Source organism: Limanda limanda, chromosome 21 (assembly GCF_963576545.1).
Source record: "Limanda limanda chromosome 21, fLimLim1.1, whole genome shotgun sequence".
In the NCBI taxonomy this organism is placed as follows: Eukaryota; Metazoa; Chordata; class Actinopteri; order Pleuronectiformes; family Pleuronectidae; genus Limanda; species Limanda limanda.
In genome coordinates this window covers 9,657,586-9,675,898 of record NC_083656.1, presented here as the reverse complement: position 1 = coordinate 9,675,898, position 18,313 = coordinate 9,657,586, and the positions used below count along the sequence as shown (strand labels likewise).

General features: G+C 44.7%; 1 protein-coding gene across 7 annotated transcripts in view; it reads left to right on the top strand.

Annotated features, from left to right (window-relative positions):
- Nucleotides 1-18,313, top strand: part of LOC133027787 (C-terminal-binding protein 2) — a 94,690-nt gene that overhangs the window by 34,604 nt on the left and 41,773 nt on the right. For 4 of the 7 annotated variants that reach the window (XM_061094908.1, XM_061094911.1, XM_061094912.1 and 1 more), the window contains exons 2-3: nt 7,509-7,715; nt 11,328-11,369. In XM_061094908.1, the coding sequence (XP_060950891.1) occupies nt 7,658-7,715; nt 11,328-11,369 (100 nt within the window). In that variant the 5' untranslated portion in view covers nt 7,509-7,657. Of the gene's footprint in view, nt 1-3; nt 114-7,508; nt 7,716-11,327; nt 11,370-15,823; nt 17,640-18,313 lie in introns of those variants that run through there. The other 3 variants (XM_061094913.1, XM_061094914.1, XM_061094906.1) reach the window with 3 other exon arrangements.

The window sequence follows — 18,313 nt, the reverse complement described above, 5'->3', positions numbered from 1 at the left end:
CTGTACTGGGAAGTGTTTTCCAGCTTTGGCTGCGGCTGTGGCTCGCACTGATAACCTCAGCCTGTGGAACTTTGAGAAACAGGATTTTATTGATCGGATGTAAATAGCACAAGGTGGGCTACTGTAGCCTGGATTTCGACTGCTGCCCTGTTTGCGTGTTTCGAGACCAAATTCTCATTAGAGATGCCACTAGTAGAACAATTCTGCAGTTTGAAGGCATTCAGCTCGTCGTGCTTACCGAGCTAAATATAAGTGTGTCTAGCTGTCACCTGCCTACGCTGTCACAGGCCTCGCTCAGTGCAGTGAAATCACAGCCGGCTCTGCCTGAGGTGCTGAGAATATGGGCATGTAAGTTGATATTAATAGTCGAGCCGGGTCGGTGCTGCAGGGTGTCCACACCTTCCTGTTTTCACTTTCTTTGTTATGGCCCCGCGCTGACAGATTTACCTCTGGAGGAACTCCAGCATGTGAAAGGGAAAAATGGCTTCCATTGTTCAAATGGGTCTGTAGTGGAAAGAAAACATACCTGTTTTTTTTGAAGGGCATAATAATGGATTGCAATATCAATAATATAAACAGCCTTGCCATTGAGACGTGTGTTTGTTATTTCAATTGGAAATTGAAGAGGATAGGCTTGTTTTTTTAACCAGCAACTTGAGCTTCTAGTCTCTGTAGACGCTCGCTGAGCTGCGGCCTTTTGATAGGAATCAGCTGTAAGAGGGATGGAGATTACTGTGTGCTCATTCTCCTGCTGCACACCAGCCAGATAACTTTTAACAGTTGTCTTTTCTCACAATTTCCCTGTCAAACCTCCGCCGGGAAATGAAGTCAGGAGAAGTAAGTGCTGAATGTGGATTAATAGCGGAGCCGGGTTGGTGCTGCAGGGTGTCCACAGCTAGATAGAAAGAGTTATCCAACTTCTCTATCTTCAAGAGAGCGCTCCGTGTTTTTACAATCTTGGCGAGGATTACCAAAGAACCCAAATTGAGATATTACCTTGAAATTCAAAGAGGTTGTAGCATCAGCTTGGGAAGATAAATACAGAGTCGAGAGCTGCGGCGCGGTTGACAAAGATTTCATCTAAAGCTTCCCCGAATGAAACATCATTTGGCAGCTTACTAAAAATAACCAGTTAGATAATCATACTCTTTCGCTGTCTGTCCAATACAAATAAAACGATCCCACACTGGAGCTCAAAAACTTCACATTTTATCACTTTCAGCATCACTTTTTCCAAAACAATTCAACACTGTCCAAATATTTTTGCTGTTAGGATAGATGAACTCCCTGTGGTGTCGCTACCTTCACTCGAATGTGGTTAGATTGCCTGTAAAATATTGTCGCACAGCCTAAGTGTGCTTACATAATACAATTCAAACATGTCTAGATCAAACGGCTGTTCCCGTCTAATCCTGCTTCACTTTCTTCTCTGCAGCTTTAAACTATGACTCATATTATTGTAGTGTCATGTTAAAAAAGCACAGCAGCTGTTCATCATGATTATTAGATAAATCCTGATATTATCTACCAAAGTGCTCAGACTGCATGTCTTTGCCAGGCCTGAATTATCCTGCTTCATGTGTTTATATATTAAAAATGTTTCCAAAAGGAAACGTAGGCATGGGGGTTCGAACTACTGACCTTCTGATTGGTGGACAACCCTCTCTACCTCCTGACGGGACCAGAAACAGAACAGCCATGTTTTTTAGTAGTATAATTTTACATAAAAGTACTTGATTGGTATTGTAATTTTAATCTTAATCATGTTTACCATACATGTAGATACAGTATGCTAACTGCATTTCAACCCTGTGAAAGCAGACGTCCTTCTGGCTGCCGTTAACTCGCAATGAGAGATCTGGAAAAAAAAACTATAATAGCCGGAACATTCATTCCCTTTTGACCAGAGAGTTAAGGCCTCTGTCTTTCGCCTCATCGCATTGTGTTCTCATTATGATGTAAATTAATTGTGTCGGTTGTGTGTGGGAATTTCCCCTACATGGCCGTGGGAGATTGTTGTTTGCAAGATCATGTTTCGAAGCAATCTAGAATATAAATGACCATAAGAGTTAGAACATTAATTCTTCATGCAGCAAAACCTCTGTCTTCTACCTCCTCGTGCAGATGCTAGGGATGACGTCTTCAAGTATAAAAATGGGAATATCTCTAAAAACTAAAAATACTACATAGATCAAATAACTCATACAGTGTTGAGAAATGTGTTGCTCATATTTCTATATCCAGAAATATTTTGTATCGATATGGTTAATTTGTTGTTTACAGCCAAATTTGGTGAAAAAGCATTTTTGGAATTTTGGAATTTATGACACAATTCAGTACTTTTATCCTTGATTATGATTAATTGGCTTGTACAACATTTTGTTATCCAGATTTAAGAGATATGACACTGTGTGTGTGTGTGTGTGTCTGTGTGTCAAGATACTTTAGGTTCTCTCTGCCTTAATAAGTCTAGAGAAGTCTCTTAATACCTCTGAACATTGATGTTTTTTCCTTCCCTGAGGATAGAGCAGTCCGGTAAGAAAAACAGCTCGGTCTTGTTACGTCAATTAAAACATGTTGACTATGGATTTTCTAGATTTATCCATCACTCAAATGTTTCGTTGAGGAAATCGAGGCCTACATTAAACCGATCCCTCCAGTACCGCGAGCTAACTGACACATGGTGGAAATGCACGTCTGTTAGATATCGCCCCCTCGAAATGTCAGAACCTGGGTTGTGAAGCGTTGGAACCAGATTGTGCCCTTCAGCGGTGAGCCCGAGGCTGCACGAGGACTTCTTCACATCCTTGGAAAGCAGTCGAGTCTTAGTGGAGCAAACCCTAAGGCTTAATGTCAGCAAATTAATTATGGATTCACCCAATTAGTTCACAAACTACGCTGTGTTCCAGGAAAAATGATCACTCCCCCAAATGACTCCTCTATGCAGTCCGTGCCCCAGTGTGCGTGGTGCCTGTCTCTCAGAACTGTGTACGTGTGCATGCATGTGTGTGCAGTGACACACAGCAGGCAGGTAGCCTGACCTTTTTAATTATTCAATCTCTCAAACTCTCTTAGCTGCTCTCTCTCTCTCTCTGTCTCTCTCTCTGTCTGTTTCCAGTTTGGCTTCTTCACAGTCCCACTCATGTCCACACACATATTTCAGTTTTAAACAAAAGAAAAAAATTGTAGCTCCTCTGTTTCTCAGCCTCTAACTTTGACCCTGAACCCTGAATCCCACTGATCTGTGTCAACACATGAGCTGTTACTGTAAAGGCTCTTTACTCTTGCTGTCGTTAATTATTCATCCATAAATCCCTTTTTTCTGTTTCATGGATGAATTGTTTGATCAATGAAAGGTCAAACTATAATTTAAACTAACACAATATACCCAGTTGGTTCTATAGCTCCCATGTGACCCTGACTGGATAAGTGGATGGATGGATGGATGTATTTCATGTATATATATTATGGCCATCAAGTTATAACAACACATAGTTATTCATTAATTTCTTGTTGATTGACGAGTCAATTAGGTGATGTTCTACCTCCACCATTTTGCTAGATTAAGAGGTTTTTTTCTGGATTTTCCTTGATTTCTCAGAGAATAATGGATCTGGATGAAATAATCTGGCATGTTTAGGGCCATGTTTCGGTGCAGATCCCCCCAGATATGCACTATCTTAGAGCCAATCGGATCTAGTGATGCTGCTCCAGGCAAGACAACAAGCTGTGTCTCAATTCAGGGGCCGCGTCCCTTCTAAGCCACAGCGGCACAACCAGGCTGCCCCTCTTTCCAATGTGTCCTTCCATTCCTGAGCAACAAAAGATCCGATGTGTGGGATAATTTCCGGGCCGATCTGGCCCACGACTCATTGCGTGTTGGTGATGAAGCTAACAAGCTAGCTGTCTGGGTGCCTGAGCTGCAGTAAGTGCTAACGATGCAATGGTAAGAGCGGTGACACCAATGTGAAATCCTCCATATACCAGAATGTCTCATTTGGCTTCAACCCTCTAAAGGACCCACTGAGGACATAGCCCCTGAATTGGGATAAAGCCACAAAACTGTTGATGACGCTGAATACTTTAAAAACTCCAGTATTCGATGTGTAAAGTTGAAAAAGCAACAGTTTTGTCGTTGGAGGTCGTATTAGCACCAACTGAAGACCCTCCTTTGTGTTTGCGTCTGAATCCCCCCCGACAGCCTGCCCTTCCCCCACCTCTGTGGACAGTAACTCAGACAGTGATCTCTGTGTGATGCTGACATTGAGGAGAGTTTGTGGAGTGTGATCGTCCTTGGGAGACGGAGCCGCCCGACACGTATTTAGATTCCTGCGTTTTTCCCCTCTCGCGCACACACACACACACACACACAAATGTTTCTCTTTCAGTGAGCTGTGGCCCCCGCATGCAGGGAGTTTTATCAATCATCTGACTTTTAATGCCTCTTAAATATTAAGATTCATGTGTGTGACCTTTGTGTTTGGGCCCGGAGTGCAAAATCCGGCCTAAATACCCTTTCAGGCCCCGCTGGCTTTGTTTTAGATTTTCTTCCGCCTGGTTTCATCCGTTTTTATGCATGATTGGCTGAATTTACGTCATGTAAATAAATTTTGCGACGACACTCTGCTCGTGGGCAGCTGAGGAAGTGAGTGCATCATGCAAAAAGCAAGGGAAGAGAGAAAGGGATAAGAACTGGGGAAGGTTTTGGACAATGTGTGGGTCTTGTTAGCCTCTGTGAACACTCTTTATTCTCTCGGTCACTCTCACTCTTTATGTCACACACACACAGAGCCGCACTCTCATGCATGAATTAGGAAAGTCCGTGGGCCGATCCGCGTGTCGATAGAAGCGCTGTATGAATATTTGTGCGGATGTGTGAGTGTGCCTTGTTGTGTAAAGCGCTCTGAGTGGTCGTTAAGACGAGAAAAACGCTGTATAAGTGAAGTCCATTTACCCGTGCAGTCCTTTTTACAAGCCTGGAAGACGGCCCGGGGATTGATGACTCTGTGTGAGAAACCTCAGAGGCAGCAGCACTTCAGAGAGATGGACAGATGAAAAGGGAGGAGGAGGAGGGAGGGGGGGGGGGAGTAAGTGAAGTGAATCAAGTAACAGGGTGAGGTTTTCCAGCAGCACGTTAACATACTGGAGACAGACTGCTGCCTCGTCGGGAGGACACACAGGAAGTGACACGTTCTCTGTGTCTCCCTCGTGCCAAAATGTTTCTTTAACTCAATTGCAGATATTTCCCATGAAAAAGCTATTTCCGTTAAAAATGCTTTGTTTACTTTCACTGTATCTCACAAAAAGTTGTTTGTCAAAGAATTACTGAAAGGATTAATCAAATATATCAAACCAGTGTCAGATACATTTTAATGTCAACTCACTAATAGTTTACTCAGGTAATATCTAGCAGTTCTAACATTGTGCAGCTTCTCTGAGCATTGCTGCCATTTCAAAACAACTATGCAGGCTACTGAAATATTTTAACTAATCACAAATTGATTGTCTTGATCACATATCCCTGCAGCTACTGTTGGATTGTGGGTAAAGCCACATGTCGGGAATTCAGTGGCAGATCCAGGATTTTTCTAAATCAGGGGCCAGATATTATGACCATTTCAAAGTACTTTTCTGTCCCGACCTTAAATGCTTGTCTGAACTTCTGAATTTGAGATTGAGCCGTTCAGACTCTGCTTTTGTCCAGAAGTTCAGTGTATTGACTGCGTACACCCACCTGTCACTGACAACTATAATGCAGAGGCCCAACCCTGAGGTTCTGGGAAATATAGCACGCTGGTTGAGAGAAAAATGTCCAAATGACTGATGACACCTAACGACAGCCAACACCCTTCAGATATATATTTCTAAGTGTGTGGTGACATATTTATAAGGTGCTTTGTGTACGATGGTCCCATATGTGCCGACATGTACCGATGATGTCAAACTTCACAACCACCGACACCGGCCCCCCCGAGCTCCAGCCCCGATGACTGACCCCCCCCCCCCCCCCCGATTTCACAGATAATAATGGAGGATGTTGTTTTTCACTGAACTCTTCACCTTCTTATTTATTTTTCTTTTTTCTCCCCCTAAATGTTGATTAGAAAAGGACTGACGAAGTCTTCAAGTAATGGCCGCCCTGATGCTTTCTGGCACGCGCAGCCGTTTTCATGGTGTCAGCACTTTCTGAGAGAGGAGAGGTGCGTCTGGCTCTGGTCCTAGACAAGCACGACGTGGCATTTGCAACATTTAATCCCCTTTTGTGTTGCAATAATTTTACTCTAATTCACTAAGATGCTGATCCAAGCTCTGCTCTTTATGTGCTGCCAGTGAAGAAATGCACACTCGTCTGTTTTCCCTCTAACAAAGGTGCATTTGTGCAAATAATTGCCTGCGTGTCTGTCAGAGTTAATGAATTGGACATTGTGAGGAGTAACATTTTTCAGCCGGTTCGGATTTCCAAGTCTTTCTAAAAGTGGAAATGTTGGTTTGATTACTTCGATTACAAAGTCTGGAATTTTATTCAAAATAGAGGTTGTTGGAGCTCAGAGGTGGAGGAGGTGAGCAGGATTTAAACTTGCTTTTTCTCCTTTTTTGTGGTTCATAAACAGATTTTTGACGTTAGAAACTTCTGAGCTCAGAGGAGAAATACAGATGCGCTTAAGTGACACCCGGAGACAGAGGGATGGTTGTCACAGGTCTGAACAGGGCCTCATAGTGTCAGACACTGAGCTTCTCTCTGGGTAGATGTTAACCACCCTCTGTTGGCCTGAATGTGTCATTACATGACAGTCTGTCAACCTTCAGGTGCAAGCATATCAACTCAAGAGCCTGTTTTTGTCAGATGTTAAATCTCATCCTCGCAGGTTCTCACAGCATCTTTCACGTTTCCTCAGATCAGCGTTTGTCAGGTGAATAAACGTTTGTGTGCTCGCTTTGCTCTGAGCGGCTTTGAGGGCAAAAAAATAATAAAAGAGAGAGAAAAAGTAGATTGCTATTTGTCGAGAGTCGAGATCCGTCAAATGTCAGTGCGATCAATAAGGAATTTGAAGAGCGACAAGTTACCGTAGATGGAGCTTCAGCTGAGTGTTTGTCATTGAAAGAAACTCAAACGAGAGTAAAGTGGAGCTTTTAGAGCGTGGAAGCTTTGTCATTTTTAGAGCAAATAAGGCAATTTGTCGCCAATAGTATCTGAGTAAGTCTGTGTGTGTGTGTGAGTGTGAGTGTGTGTGTGTGTGTGTCTGTGTGTGATTCACAGATTTTCTTTTTTCTTTTTTGTATATCTATCGCCTGCAGCTTCCTGGGCTCTTTGTGAGCATGAGGCTGAGTGACTTTGTAGTCAAGGACTCTTTAATGCCTTCCTATGTCAGATTTTTTATGTGTTTCTGCACTTGTACATCAATAATGTGAGTATATACAGTGCATGTGTGTGTGTGTGTGCTTGTGCGTGTGTCAGAGTCGGTGTTGTGTTTAACCAGGCCTTTTCTGTGTTTGTGCCGTTCCTGCAGGTGTATGTGCCGAGGCGTTATGCCCCGGGGAATTGTGCTGACAGTGCACTAGGAGTCTGAAGCTTGTCAGTATTTGTGGCTGAGGAGGAGAGGTGCCCTGCCGTGCCGAGCCGTGCTGCGCCACCCGTGCCCGTGCTGTGCTTGACGCCATGTCCGTGACTGACAAACACAAAGTGAAGAGGCAGCGGCTGGACAGGATCTGTGAAGGTGAAGTTTTGTGTGTGTGCGTCATGAACCGCAAAGTTACACTTGTTGTGTTTTCTCTTCACTGCTGAGTTGATCTCATCATTTTTAAAGTCACGATCATGGATTTCATGGTTAATTAACCTTGATCTTGGTGTGATATTGACACTTTGAGCTTCAGTGCATCAAGTCAAGTGCCCCGAATATTGGAAAATTATCTGATGGACCGCAGGATTGTGATGTTGGCGGTGTGAAGTTACAGATTCCATGTTTCCAAAGATATAATTCTAATAGAGAAAATAGGTAATTTAATGCTTATTTGATAAACATATACGTCTTGCCCTGCTACAATCCTGTCTTTCTTCTATTTCCCTCACCGTCATTGCTTCGGAGCTATCCATCCCCGAGCCAACCATCCTTATTAGCACAACCCTAAGACCTATAGGTGATCGATACCCATTGATTGCCGTAATTTTCTCCCTGGCACACGGCATGTCGGAGACCACGGGAACCCGTGTATAAACATTGACCTCGGCAGCAAACCGTCATCTGGCAGATGTAAATGAGATCTGTGAGCTGTTGGTGTAGGAATGTCTGCTGAGTGACTTCTGCTCGTGGAGAATCTGGAAGCATCTGAGCTAAAGTTAGATTTACCGCAGGGGATTGGATGGTTTCTATCCTGTCACGGCTGTTTGGAAGTAGCCAATTTTACCCCATGAACTGCGGTGATTATTAGGCTTTAGGTTGTGGATTACAGAGCGGTGGGGTTCTATTGAAGGGCCTGAACATAGGAGAGGAGCCCCCTGCTGTGCACACAGCTACAAAGTCGGCCCCGGCAACAAGGAATATGAGTCTTTGCGTGGGTGTATAAACTGTGTCTGAAGATTTGTGGATGTGCATTTTTAAACCCACTTGTTTGACTTTGCTCAACGTGCATGTGTGTGCTTGTGTGTTTATCTGTGTGTGTGTGTGTGTCTGTCAGACTGTGTCCTGAGGTAAAATCATCTCCTCTCTGCTCTCTGGGTCCCCAAGAGGCTTGTTAAGCCGCTGGGCCCTCCTGGAGCCAGCGCAGGGAGAGGCAGACATGACTGCAGTGCTGGAAAATGAAGCTCGATGCACCATTACCCCCACTGCCGGCATATTTGTTTTGCAGCATGATGTAAGCACCTCGGCGCTGTGTGCATGAAATGAAGGACGTAAACTGCACATCCTGTGTAAGCCCGTAGTTAGCCCCAATCCTAATAAAATGTCAGTTTAACATGAAGGAAAGAAAAAATGACTTCACCTACCAAAGGCAACCATGGCCATTTTCTTTTAAATGATCACTTTTAATGTGGAAATCTCCGGTTTCGCCTGGAATAATTCAAATTTCAAGCAATTTAGAAGAATCAGTGTCAACGTCCAACATGCAGACAAATTGTGTAAATGTAGAAGTAGAATCTACTCCAGGTTATTCAGAGTAATTGTGTGATATCAGGAACATGCACATGTTAGCTGTGGAAATATGGTTCTTGCCGAATGTTACATGAAATAATTGATACGACTGCATTTTTACCTTCCTGATACACAGTTTGTGTATCGGCCGATTCTGAAAGCCAATCCGATATCAGTGCATTGAAAAAATTAACAACTAGTACAATGTAATTCAACAGCTGTATACGAGCAACCTTTACAATGATAAAAGGATTATTGTCATCATTGTTAGATGGCCCAACTCGGGTTAAGCCCTTTGAAAAACAAATACATACATAACTGAAAAAGAACACAAATAAATAAATAAACAACAAACAACTGAAGCCTTGCCCACGTTGCAGTTTTACTTGTGGTACAACTCACTCTGGCTAGCGCCACATTACCAGAAATCCGTTCCTCTCCGCCGCTTAAAAAACATTATTTGCCAGTGGCAGTTTTTGGAGCAGTGAAGAATTTGGGATTTCTGTGAATATAAAATCGCTGCTTCATCTGCGTGAACCTTAATATGTGTTATCGGATCGGGACAAAGATTTGCGTACACGCTGACCCGGCGTTTTTTTGGCAGTATTGAAGGATTTCGAATTCTACTATCAGTTTGGTATCTCTTAAATTGAAGCTTCCCATAGTGCACCAGTATGTTAGTGGTGTCAATCTTCTTATCTAACACTGAACAAGGAAATAAATTAGCATATGACCCAAAATGTCAAGCTTCAACAAAACAGATAAAAAAGACGTGCTTCTGTGTGGGCTATAGAATTTCACTGAAAGTCACCAAACAACACTATTGAATAATCACCCGGCCCTAAAGGAGAATCACATAAATATCATATTTCATAGCACAGGTTGGATTGTTCATTGGTGGAAATCCTTCGTGATTAGAGCGTCGGTCCACATCCAGCTGTTGCATCCGTGTGAGTCAGACATCTGAGGTAGTTAGTCGTTCCCGAGGGAGCAACAGTTAGTCTGCGCTGCTGGGCACGAGCTCAAAGCCCACAGGAGACGCACACAGAGACGGTAACAGGTGTTGCCGCGATGCGTGCAGAGCTGCCTCGTGGTGAGCATACCTGTCGGTGTTCCTGTGCGCACATAAAAAACAGAACAAAAAAAAAGGACACATGCACACTGAGGCAGACTCGCACGCAAACACACACACACACGTTCTCCAGATGGCCATCATACAGGATCAGTGAATCACTCCTCTGCGGCCATTGTGAGGGCGTTAAAAAAAAAACAAAAAACAAAAACAGCTTGTGATTTGTGATTTGGTCATGAGCCAATGACCAGGCAAAGTTGTCCCACTCATTGCATGTAGCAGAGTGATAAGGCTGTCATGGTGATTGTCTCAGCGTGCAGAGACAACACACATGAAGCGGTGCTTCGCTTTTTTGTTCCCGCGCGCAGGTAAAATCCTCACAGGGCCTATTTTGGCTCCTGTCGGCTGTAACTCATCTCGGTCCAGGTCCACTCCTCCAGCCAGGCCCGCGGTTGGCAAACGGACACAGACCAGCTGAAGCCGAGGTTTCGTGCCGTCTCTCCTCGATCCCTTTCAAGTGGAAATCTGGAGCGTTCTCTTTCAAGAACGTCTGCTGAGACAACACACTCCGCACCGTCCAACAAACCCTGTGGCCTTTGCCTCTATTGTTTCCCTACATTAATAATCAACTCCTGTCATCCAAGACTGTTTCCATATTATAAATGTTTCTTTTAATATCATACCATTGCCCAAATTGTTCATTCTTGCGGCTGTACATTGGTATTTATGACAGAGGGATCAGAAATGCAGTATCTAAGGAAACCCTGTGGTTAGATGACAAGGCTGATTCAGCCATTTAAGTCCTTGATATGTATTTAGCATAATCTGGCCTGTCTGCAAATAAGGAGGCAGGGAGCCGGTTGCAACTGTTTTTTATCAAAAGCTGCTAGTTAGCGCAATCAAAGCAGCTGCTGGGAAGCATCAGCTTTAATTTGGCGTTGGGAGGAAGAGGAGGGGAGAGAGGAGCGTTCTCTTCCTCGCGCTCTTTCTCTCATTCCGTCTTTTCTCAGGGGTGACGAGATTCATTTCTGTCGTCTGAGGATATGAGGTGTGATCTGCCGTTCCTCAGGTTCTTTCATGTTTTCGGCTTAATTTGAGCTGAACCATTTTTTCTTATGATTATTTTGCAGTGTCGGGCTGTGTGGCTCAGAGGGAGGACAGTTCAGCTCCTGGTCTGTTTTTTTCTTTTCTTCTTCCTATGCTAAGATTGTTGTTATGATTGTGGAGTGCAATAGAGTTTCCCCCTCAGGGCTTGATTAGAGCCGCTCTAATCTACTCAGATAATGTTTTAATCAACATGTGCATTTTATTCATGTGGTGTTACATGACCGCACTCTATGGCTGCGTAATTAGGAATATGATTTATCCATATTACACGCTGAACAAAACACAATCATTCATCAGACTATTGTTCCTCCCCTTGTTGATTTCTTTCTAACCAATAGGATTATTTGATTCTCTGCTGTAAGCTGTAAGTTTACTTGGTCAGAACCACAGACATTGAATTTATCATAAATTCAATGTCTCTCCTTAATCTCACTGTACGAAACTTAAGCCAAAATATCCTGGATATGGGAGCTGCCATCTTGGTGACTTGTCACTTGAAGCCAGAGTCTGCACAGTGGTAATTAAAATCAAAATCAGTGGAAAGACAAACACTTAAACATGCTTCAGTGGCATAACAACTACAAAAATATATTGCTGTATACGTGATGTTTTAATTCGGCCCATGCCCCATGTTCTAACATGGAGGAGACAGTGTTTATGACCCATGCTGCACCCAGCCACCATGAGGCGATCAAGATGTTTTTGGCTTCGGTTTGTAGCAGCTGTCATTTCGTCTATCTTCAAAAGAGTCTATGGTCAGAATTGAAAGAAAGTGGTGATGTAGAGTAACTTCACAGGTTTGCTGTCTTTCATTTAAAGACGCTGGTTTATATCTGATAATCCTCTGTGTTGTCTGTCTCTGATTTGAATAAAGTTTGTTTATGTGCCGAGGACAAATGAGTGGTGCTTCAATGTGCTCAAGTGAAAACGAAGGCTGGCTGACAAATCCTCAGATGCAATATCTATCATAACTATCACGTGTGAACAGCTTTTCATTTTTCTTTCTTTATCTTTTTGATCAGATACTCTCTTTGTTGTGTAAATCAAGATCTTGGATATGTGAGTAATATTATACTGACTTCTTAGTTTTTTCATACTTTTCGTACATACTTTCTTCATATTTCGTAATGCTGCTTGGGTTGGGTTATTTCTATGTGAGAGGACATAGCGTCTTTTTGGACCATGCAGTGACACCCAAGTAGAATGATGAATATTAGATTTTCTTTTAGCTTCTGTATGTATGTTAACTTTATTTTTTGCTTGTAGCCACAGCATTGTAAAATTGTCCTTGAATTAAACTAGACCTCATATCTGCTTTCATCAGTGAGGTATGGAGGCAAATCCCATTTTCTGTTCTGTCCTTTTCTTCTCCCTCTCTCGCTCTCCGTCCCTCCCTCTTCTCTCACTCAGCTGCACACTCCTCATCTCTCCAAAAAGCAAGCGGGCTGTCGTCTCTCCCTTCTGTCTGCCCCATCTGTGATGCAGTATGGACCACTGGCTTTATAATGATAGGCGGGCGGAGTGCAGGGCGGCGCACGAGGCAAAGAGGGAACAAACCATCCTGCTAAAATGCAAGACAGAACTCGTATCAGTCACCTCACCTAGTCCAGCAGAGGTCTTGCTTGCATATAAAAGCTCTGCAGTAGCGTCTCTTGCTGTGTCCCCATGTTCCTCCCACCCATGTAACTGTTGGACTTGGATGGTGGCAAAGAGGCCAGCGTCTCGATTCCACAGCAGATGTGAACCCTCCAAAAGCCATCAGACCAGAATTGGTACCATGTGTTTTTCCTCTCCCCGTGGCCCCCTCTTTTCTCCCTGAGCTTGTGTTGGAGCGAGAAAGGGCCCTGAGGCTTGTTAAAACTTTAATATACTGTACAATCACAGTAATTGAGTAGAATTTTCAAGATCTTCCAGTCATACTTTTAATTTATGAAGCCCCTATGAAAGTTTAATGGATCAGCAGTTGTAGAGTCGCAGCTATGTAAATCGTTCTGCAGCTATCCCTGCCTGCCAAGTCCTGCCGTTAGCGTCCTGTGCCCTAGAAAGATGGCCAGATTGCTCCAAAGGCATGACTGTTGCTGGACGTCTGTTCAACACATTGTACCCAGAGGTCTTTGACAGAACTGTCTGATTGGCTGTGAGCTGGTGAGCGAGCGAGACTTGGCATCGGTTCTGATGCAGCTCACCCAATATCCATCGTGTAACTTTGGGCTTTCTTTTCTTCTGCTATATTATTCATGCTAGCAAGTACGGGGTCCCTGTTGCTTGATGAGTGTAATATAGCATGCTCACTTAATTATGGAGCTCTCACGAGAGGCATATCAGAGGATGTAGACAAGATGAATATTGTTCCCCAGCTTCTCCTGCTTATGAATTGTGGGAAATGCAGCAATTTGCATGGCAGGAGATATGATATGTCATATTCTTGTTTCAGATTTAACAACACCAGCCCGACCCCACTTGAGATGTTTATTATTGTTATTAATATTTTGTCGGGAAGCGGGGATCTGAGTGACACGCGGCTCTGGAAGGGGCTTATTAAAAGAAGTTATTGCGATCGCCGCAGAGAGATACAACACAGTGATTAATGGTGTGTTTTACAGCTGACAAAAAAGCGCAGGGAGACTCAGACCCGGGAGGATAGTGCTGAGGAATCACTGCAAGTAAATTGCTAGGTATGTTTTACCTCCAATGAAAGAAGCCATCCTTTTAGAAGTGCCTCATCCCGTACTGTGCAGAGCCATAATGAAAGTGAAATGATTCCTTTTTGTTTTGACCTACTTAATGTTCTTCAATTTGGATGTTCCATGATGAAATGATCTGTTTTGCTCTTGGTCTTTTATCATGATTGCATCACTTAAGCTCCAAAATGAAAGAAGTTTGTTATAGCATCCCCCCTCTGTGACTTGACAGGTACTGGGACAACGTAAAGAGGCATGGCGCTGTAGCAGTCGCCTGTCACTCCTAAACTGTAATAAATTTAGCCCGTCTCAGTCACGCTGTCTCTGTGTCTCAGCTTCAGAAGCATCCAGAAAATGTCCCTGGAGACTTGCCGCAAAAAAACTCCTCCTTTAAACCCCTGTTGCCTATTTCACACGGAAATAAAGTACAGAATAGAAACAGGCTTGGAGCCATCTAGTTGTCACGGTCCAGCGCAGTCCAATCATATCCCCTTCTCCTCATGCCTTGTCCTTTCCCACATTGTCTGTCTTGCAGGTGAAGTCAGAGCCAGCAGCTTCCTGCCTTATCAGCTCCCCCCCCCCCCCATCACACTCTTATCAAAGCCCTCTTTTCTTCTCCTGCTGCCACAGTTTTTTTTGTTTACATTGCTCTTGTCATGGCAAGTAAACACCGACAGTTATCTCTGATGGCAACATCTCAGATAAGCCGTATCCGCTCTCTTGTACACCTGGTGTATGCAGGAGAACTGTGAGGGGAAATAAGACCCAATTTGGTTTTAAGTGCAGTTCACAAAATGAACCAAGATAGCACATTTCAAGGTATCTTGAAATGTGCTATGTTCTTCCTTCTCCCCGTCTGTAGGGTTATTTGTATGTGTGCATTTGCATATGTGAATCTGTCGTTGCCCAGTAGAGGAGGCTGTGTATTCTTCATGGCTCAAGTGGTGCAACTCCTCTAGTGGCCACCGGATTGAAACTGACCATCAGCATTACTTGTGTCTGGCCTTCGCAACCACTCCCCTCCCCCTCCCCCCAGAGACACACTTCAGTAAGCACGTCAGTCCCCAAACGCCCCGATTCCTCTGGATATATTCATGCTCATAGGGATTCCGCCTGTAGGCCAACAAAGTAGTTAGTAGTGGCCACCAAGCATCATAAACACTGTAGCTTTACACTCTGTGAACACATCCAGGGGCCTCAGCAGCGTGCTGGCTATGTACACTATCTGGTTCAAGTGATGTCACAGGGGGCAGTGGATTTAAGCAGGTTTTAGTTGGACGCTAATCCCCTTGTGGAAAATGCTGTGGACGAGAGGGCTGTCCTACCAGTGGCGTGCAGCAACCCCATTGGATTAGAGCATCCCGTCCCCTCCTCCATTCTGTTGTCATTGTCCAGCATGTGCTTTTAGCCCAATTTCTCTACTCTAGGTCTTAGTTTGGAATGTAAGCGTGATGCCAACCACAAGCATGTTCCCTGCTGTAGAATGGAGTAGATCCTCGCCCTAAAGGTGTGTTTTATTTCAGTTTGAATGTGTGTGCATGTGTTTACTCTGTGTTTGTCATGTTGTGCCTCATGCCCTTGTGGATTTCTAATGTTTCCAGGGCTAAATTATTTAGATATGCTGCCAGCAGGGAGCTACCTGATAGCCTACTCTTTAGAGTGAGGGGAGGGGGGTTGCCTACAGCAGCAGATCAGGTAAAAGGGTACCTCATGCTTCACATTTCTCCTCTTCTCATCACTACTCCTTTTGGATTGGGGGTTAGTGTAACTGGAGAGTTGAAACACAATACCCGGGTTTATTTTCTGCTTTTATAGCTGTCCATGTATTGTCTTCACTGATGCCTAACCCAAGTGAGCAGTCGCATTTTGTTGGCTCTCTAAGCCATCACGGTCCTGAATGGATTGAAGGCCAGAACCGCAAGACTGCAAGTCGCTGTCACGTGTGTGGCACCATGGCAGGTCGTAGGAATTCTCTGGCATTGGGTGGGGGAGATTGTGGAGTATGGTCTCACCATCACGTCGATCTAGATGCGAAACAGAATCCAGTACTCCAGTATTCCCAGATCCAACAGGACCGGCATGGACAGCAGCTACTGAGGAAGAACTCTGTGCCGGATCTTGGCAGCAGCCTCTACCTCAGACAAATGATGGCAAACCTGGCCTCTGCACCACCTGTGGATTACTACACGACTGGTTCTACCTTATCTGGTCAGCCACCTGAAGAGTCTGGGTTTTATAGGGATAACCAGCACCTGCTCAACAGATCAGCATCGCATTATGGGTCCAATGCTAGGGGGGTGAATCCTACCTGGGATCAAGGACAGGCAAGGGCCACACCTACCGTGTTAGCGTCGGCTTCTACACCTAACCCCATGCCTCCTCCCCCTCCTCCCCCGCCTCCTCCACCACCTCCTCCTCCTCCTGTTCATGAGCTAAGCCGTTTGTACAGGGAATCTCTGGGATCTAAAATGATCCAAGACGTCCAGCGTATTGGTGGCAGCTCTCCTGGTCCTGCAGCCTACGGGGTCCAGCCCCCTTTTCCTATTTACGCTGCTGGGCCACCATCTCTTTCTGCTCACCAAGCTTACAACAATATAAACGGCTTTTGCCTGGACTCCTATCAGCCAGCTGCCACCAATACTGTGGTGAACCCAGCATACCAGGGAATGGACGGAGCTTTCCCCCGGGCTTATGGGGCTCTAGCCTCTCAGAGGCAACCTTATGACCCAAATTATGACCCCAATTCAGCCATGGTGGCTGCCACAGCTGGATATACCTCTGGTCTGCCTCTTCACCATCCTAGTGGTGCAGACCCCAAGAAGATGGTGGACCCTTCCTTCCTGGCTTTTCTGCGAGCTGAAGGATTGGCTGAGAGCACTATCACTCTCCTGCTGCAACATGGCTTTGATTCCTATGCCACCCTGGGGATGATGGAGGACCATGATGTCCGCTCTGTGGCCCCTAACTTGGCCCAGGCCCGTGCTCTCTCACGTGTGATGCTTGGTTTCAAGACAGGTGGAACAGCACAACGTACACGATCCAACAGCTTTTCCAATCGCAATGACCTCTACATGCAGCCCCAGGGTTTGACCATGGACCCCAACCTGATGCAGCAACATCCCACCACTCTCCAGAACATGTCCCCCAGGATGGGAGAATTTCTTGGCAGAAGACCCAGTAGTGCACCCTCACAACACCTCCTGGAGACCACCACCTACCCAGGATCACGGCCCATGGGAAGTGGAGCTTTTCCAATTAGCCCTGGGGGATATAGCAATGCTGTGACCCAGGGAAGACCCTTCTCCATGTTTAATGCCCACACCGGTCTTGCCATGTCTGCTCTTGGACAACAGCCTCCATCAGCCCCGGGAACCCATGGAGCAGCACCAAAAACCTATTCTGGCTCCTATTCACCCATGGAGCTGATGAAGAGAGCACCCAACCTTCCTCCAACATCACCAGCAGCAGCGCCAAGCCCCCTTCACAGCCCCCAACTGCTCCGGAAAGGGATCGGTTCTGCCACTGAAAGTAACATCGTTCCTGTAACCTCTTCCTCCGCTCTCCAAGCGCAAAATCTTAACAACAGCAGGATGGTTGGACGTCGTACTGGTCCCCCTGTCATTGTCTCAACCATGGCCACCACGCCTGACACAAGTAATGTCAAACCTCACCTTTTTCACGAATCTCTTCAAACTATCTCTCTTGGTTTCTTTGATTTGTATTTTCTACAGTGGGTTTAGGTGATGTTCTCTTTTTCTGATTTGTCTTGTAGATAAATGTAGAGTGAGATTTAACTCTGAATCTAATAAACAGTCTGACACTTGAATGGAGGAGTAGCGTGGAAGATGCGTCTGACAACCTAAGCAGCTTTGCTATGAGAGGTCTTTTTTTAAAACCACACAACTATTTATACATGTATTGCAACAGAGTTGTGTCATTTGCCGCAGGGGATCCTGTCTCATCACCACGTTGAATTCTTATGAGAGGCGCTCCAGTTATTGAGGTCAACATTTTTGGGTGTTTTTCTTGCACTTGGTTTATTGGTCAGAATAATTTTGAATCAGCAGTGTGCTTTTGGTGTTGTTCTGTTGTCTCTTGCACAACCTGCTTGCACTACATATTGGAGAGTTTGAACCGTTTGTTCTCTTATTATTCTCCTACATTTCTTTGTCTTTACAACACATAGTCAGAACAAATCAAAAACATATTCAGCTTCTTTTTATATTGTAAAGGTTTATTGATGCAGAGTTGCTGCCATTCTATTTTTCAGTGGACTCTCTCTCCTAATCAATGGCTTAACTGCCTCAAATCCAATTACACTAATTGGA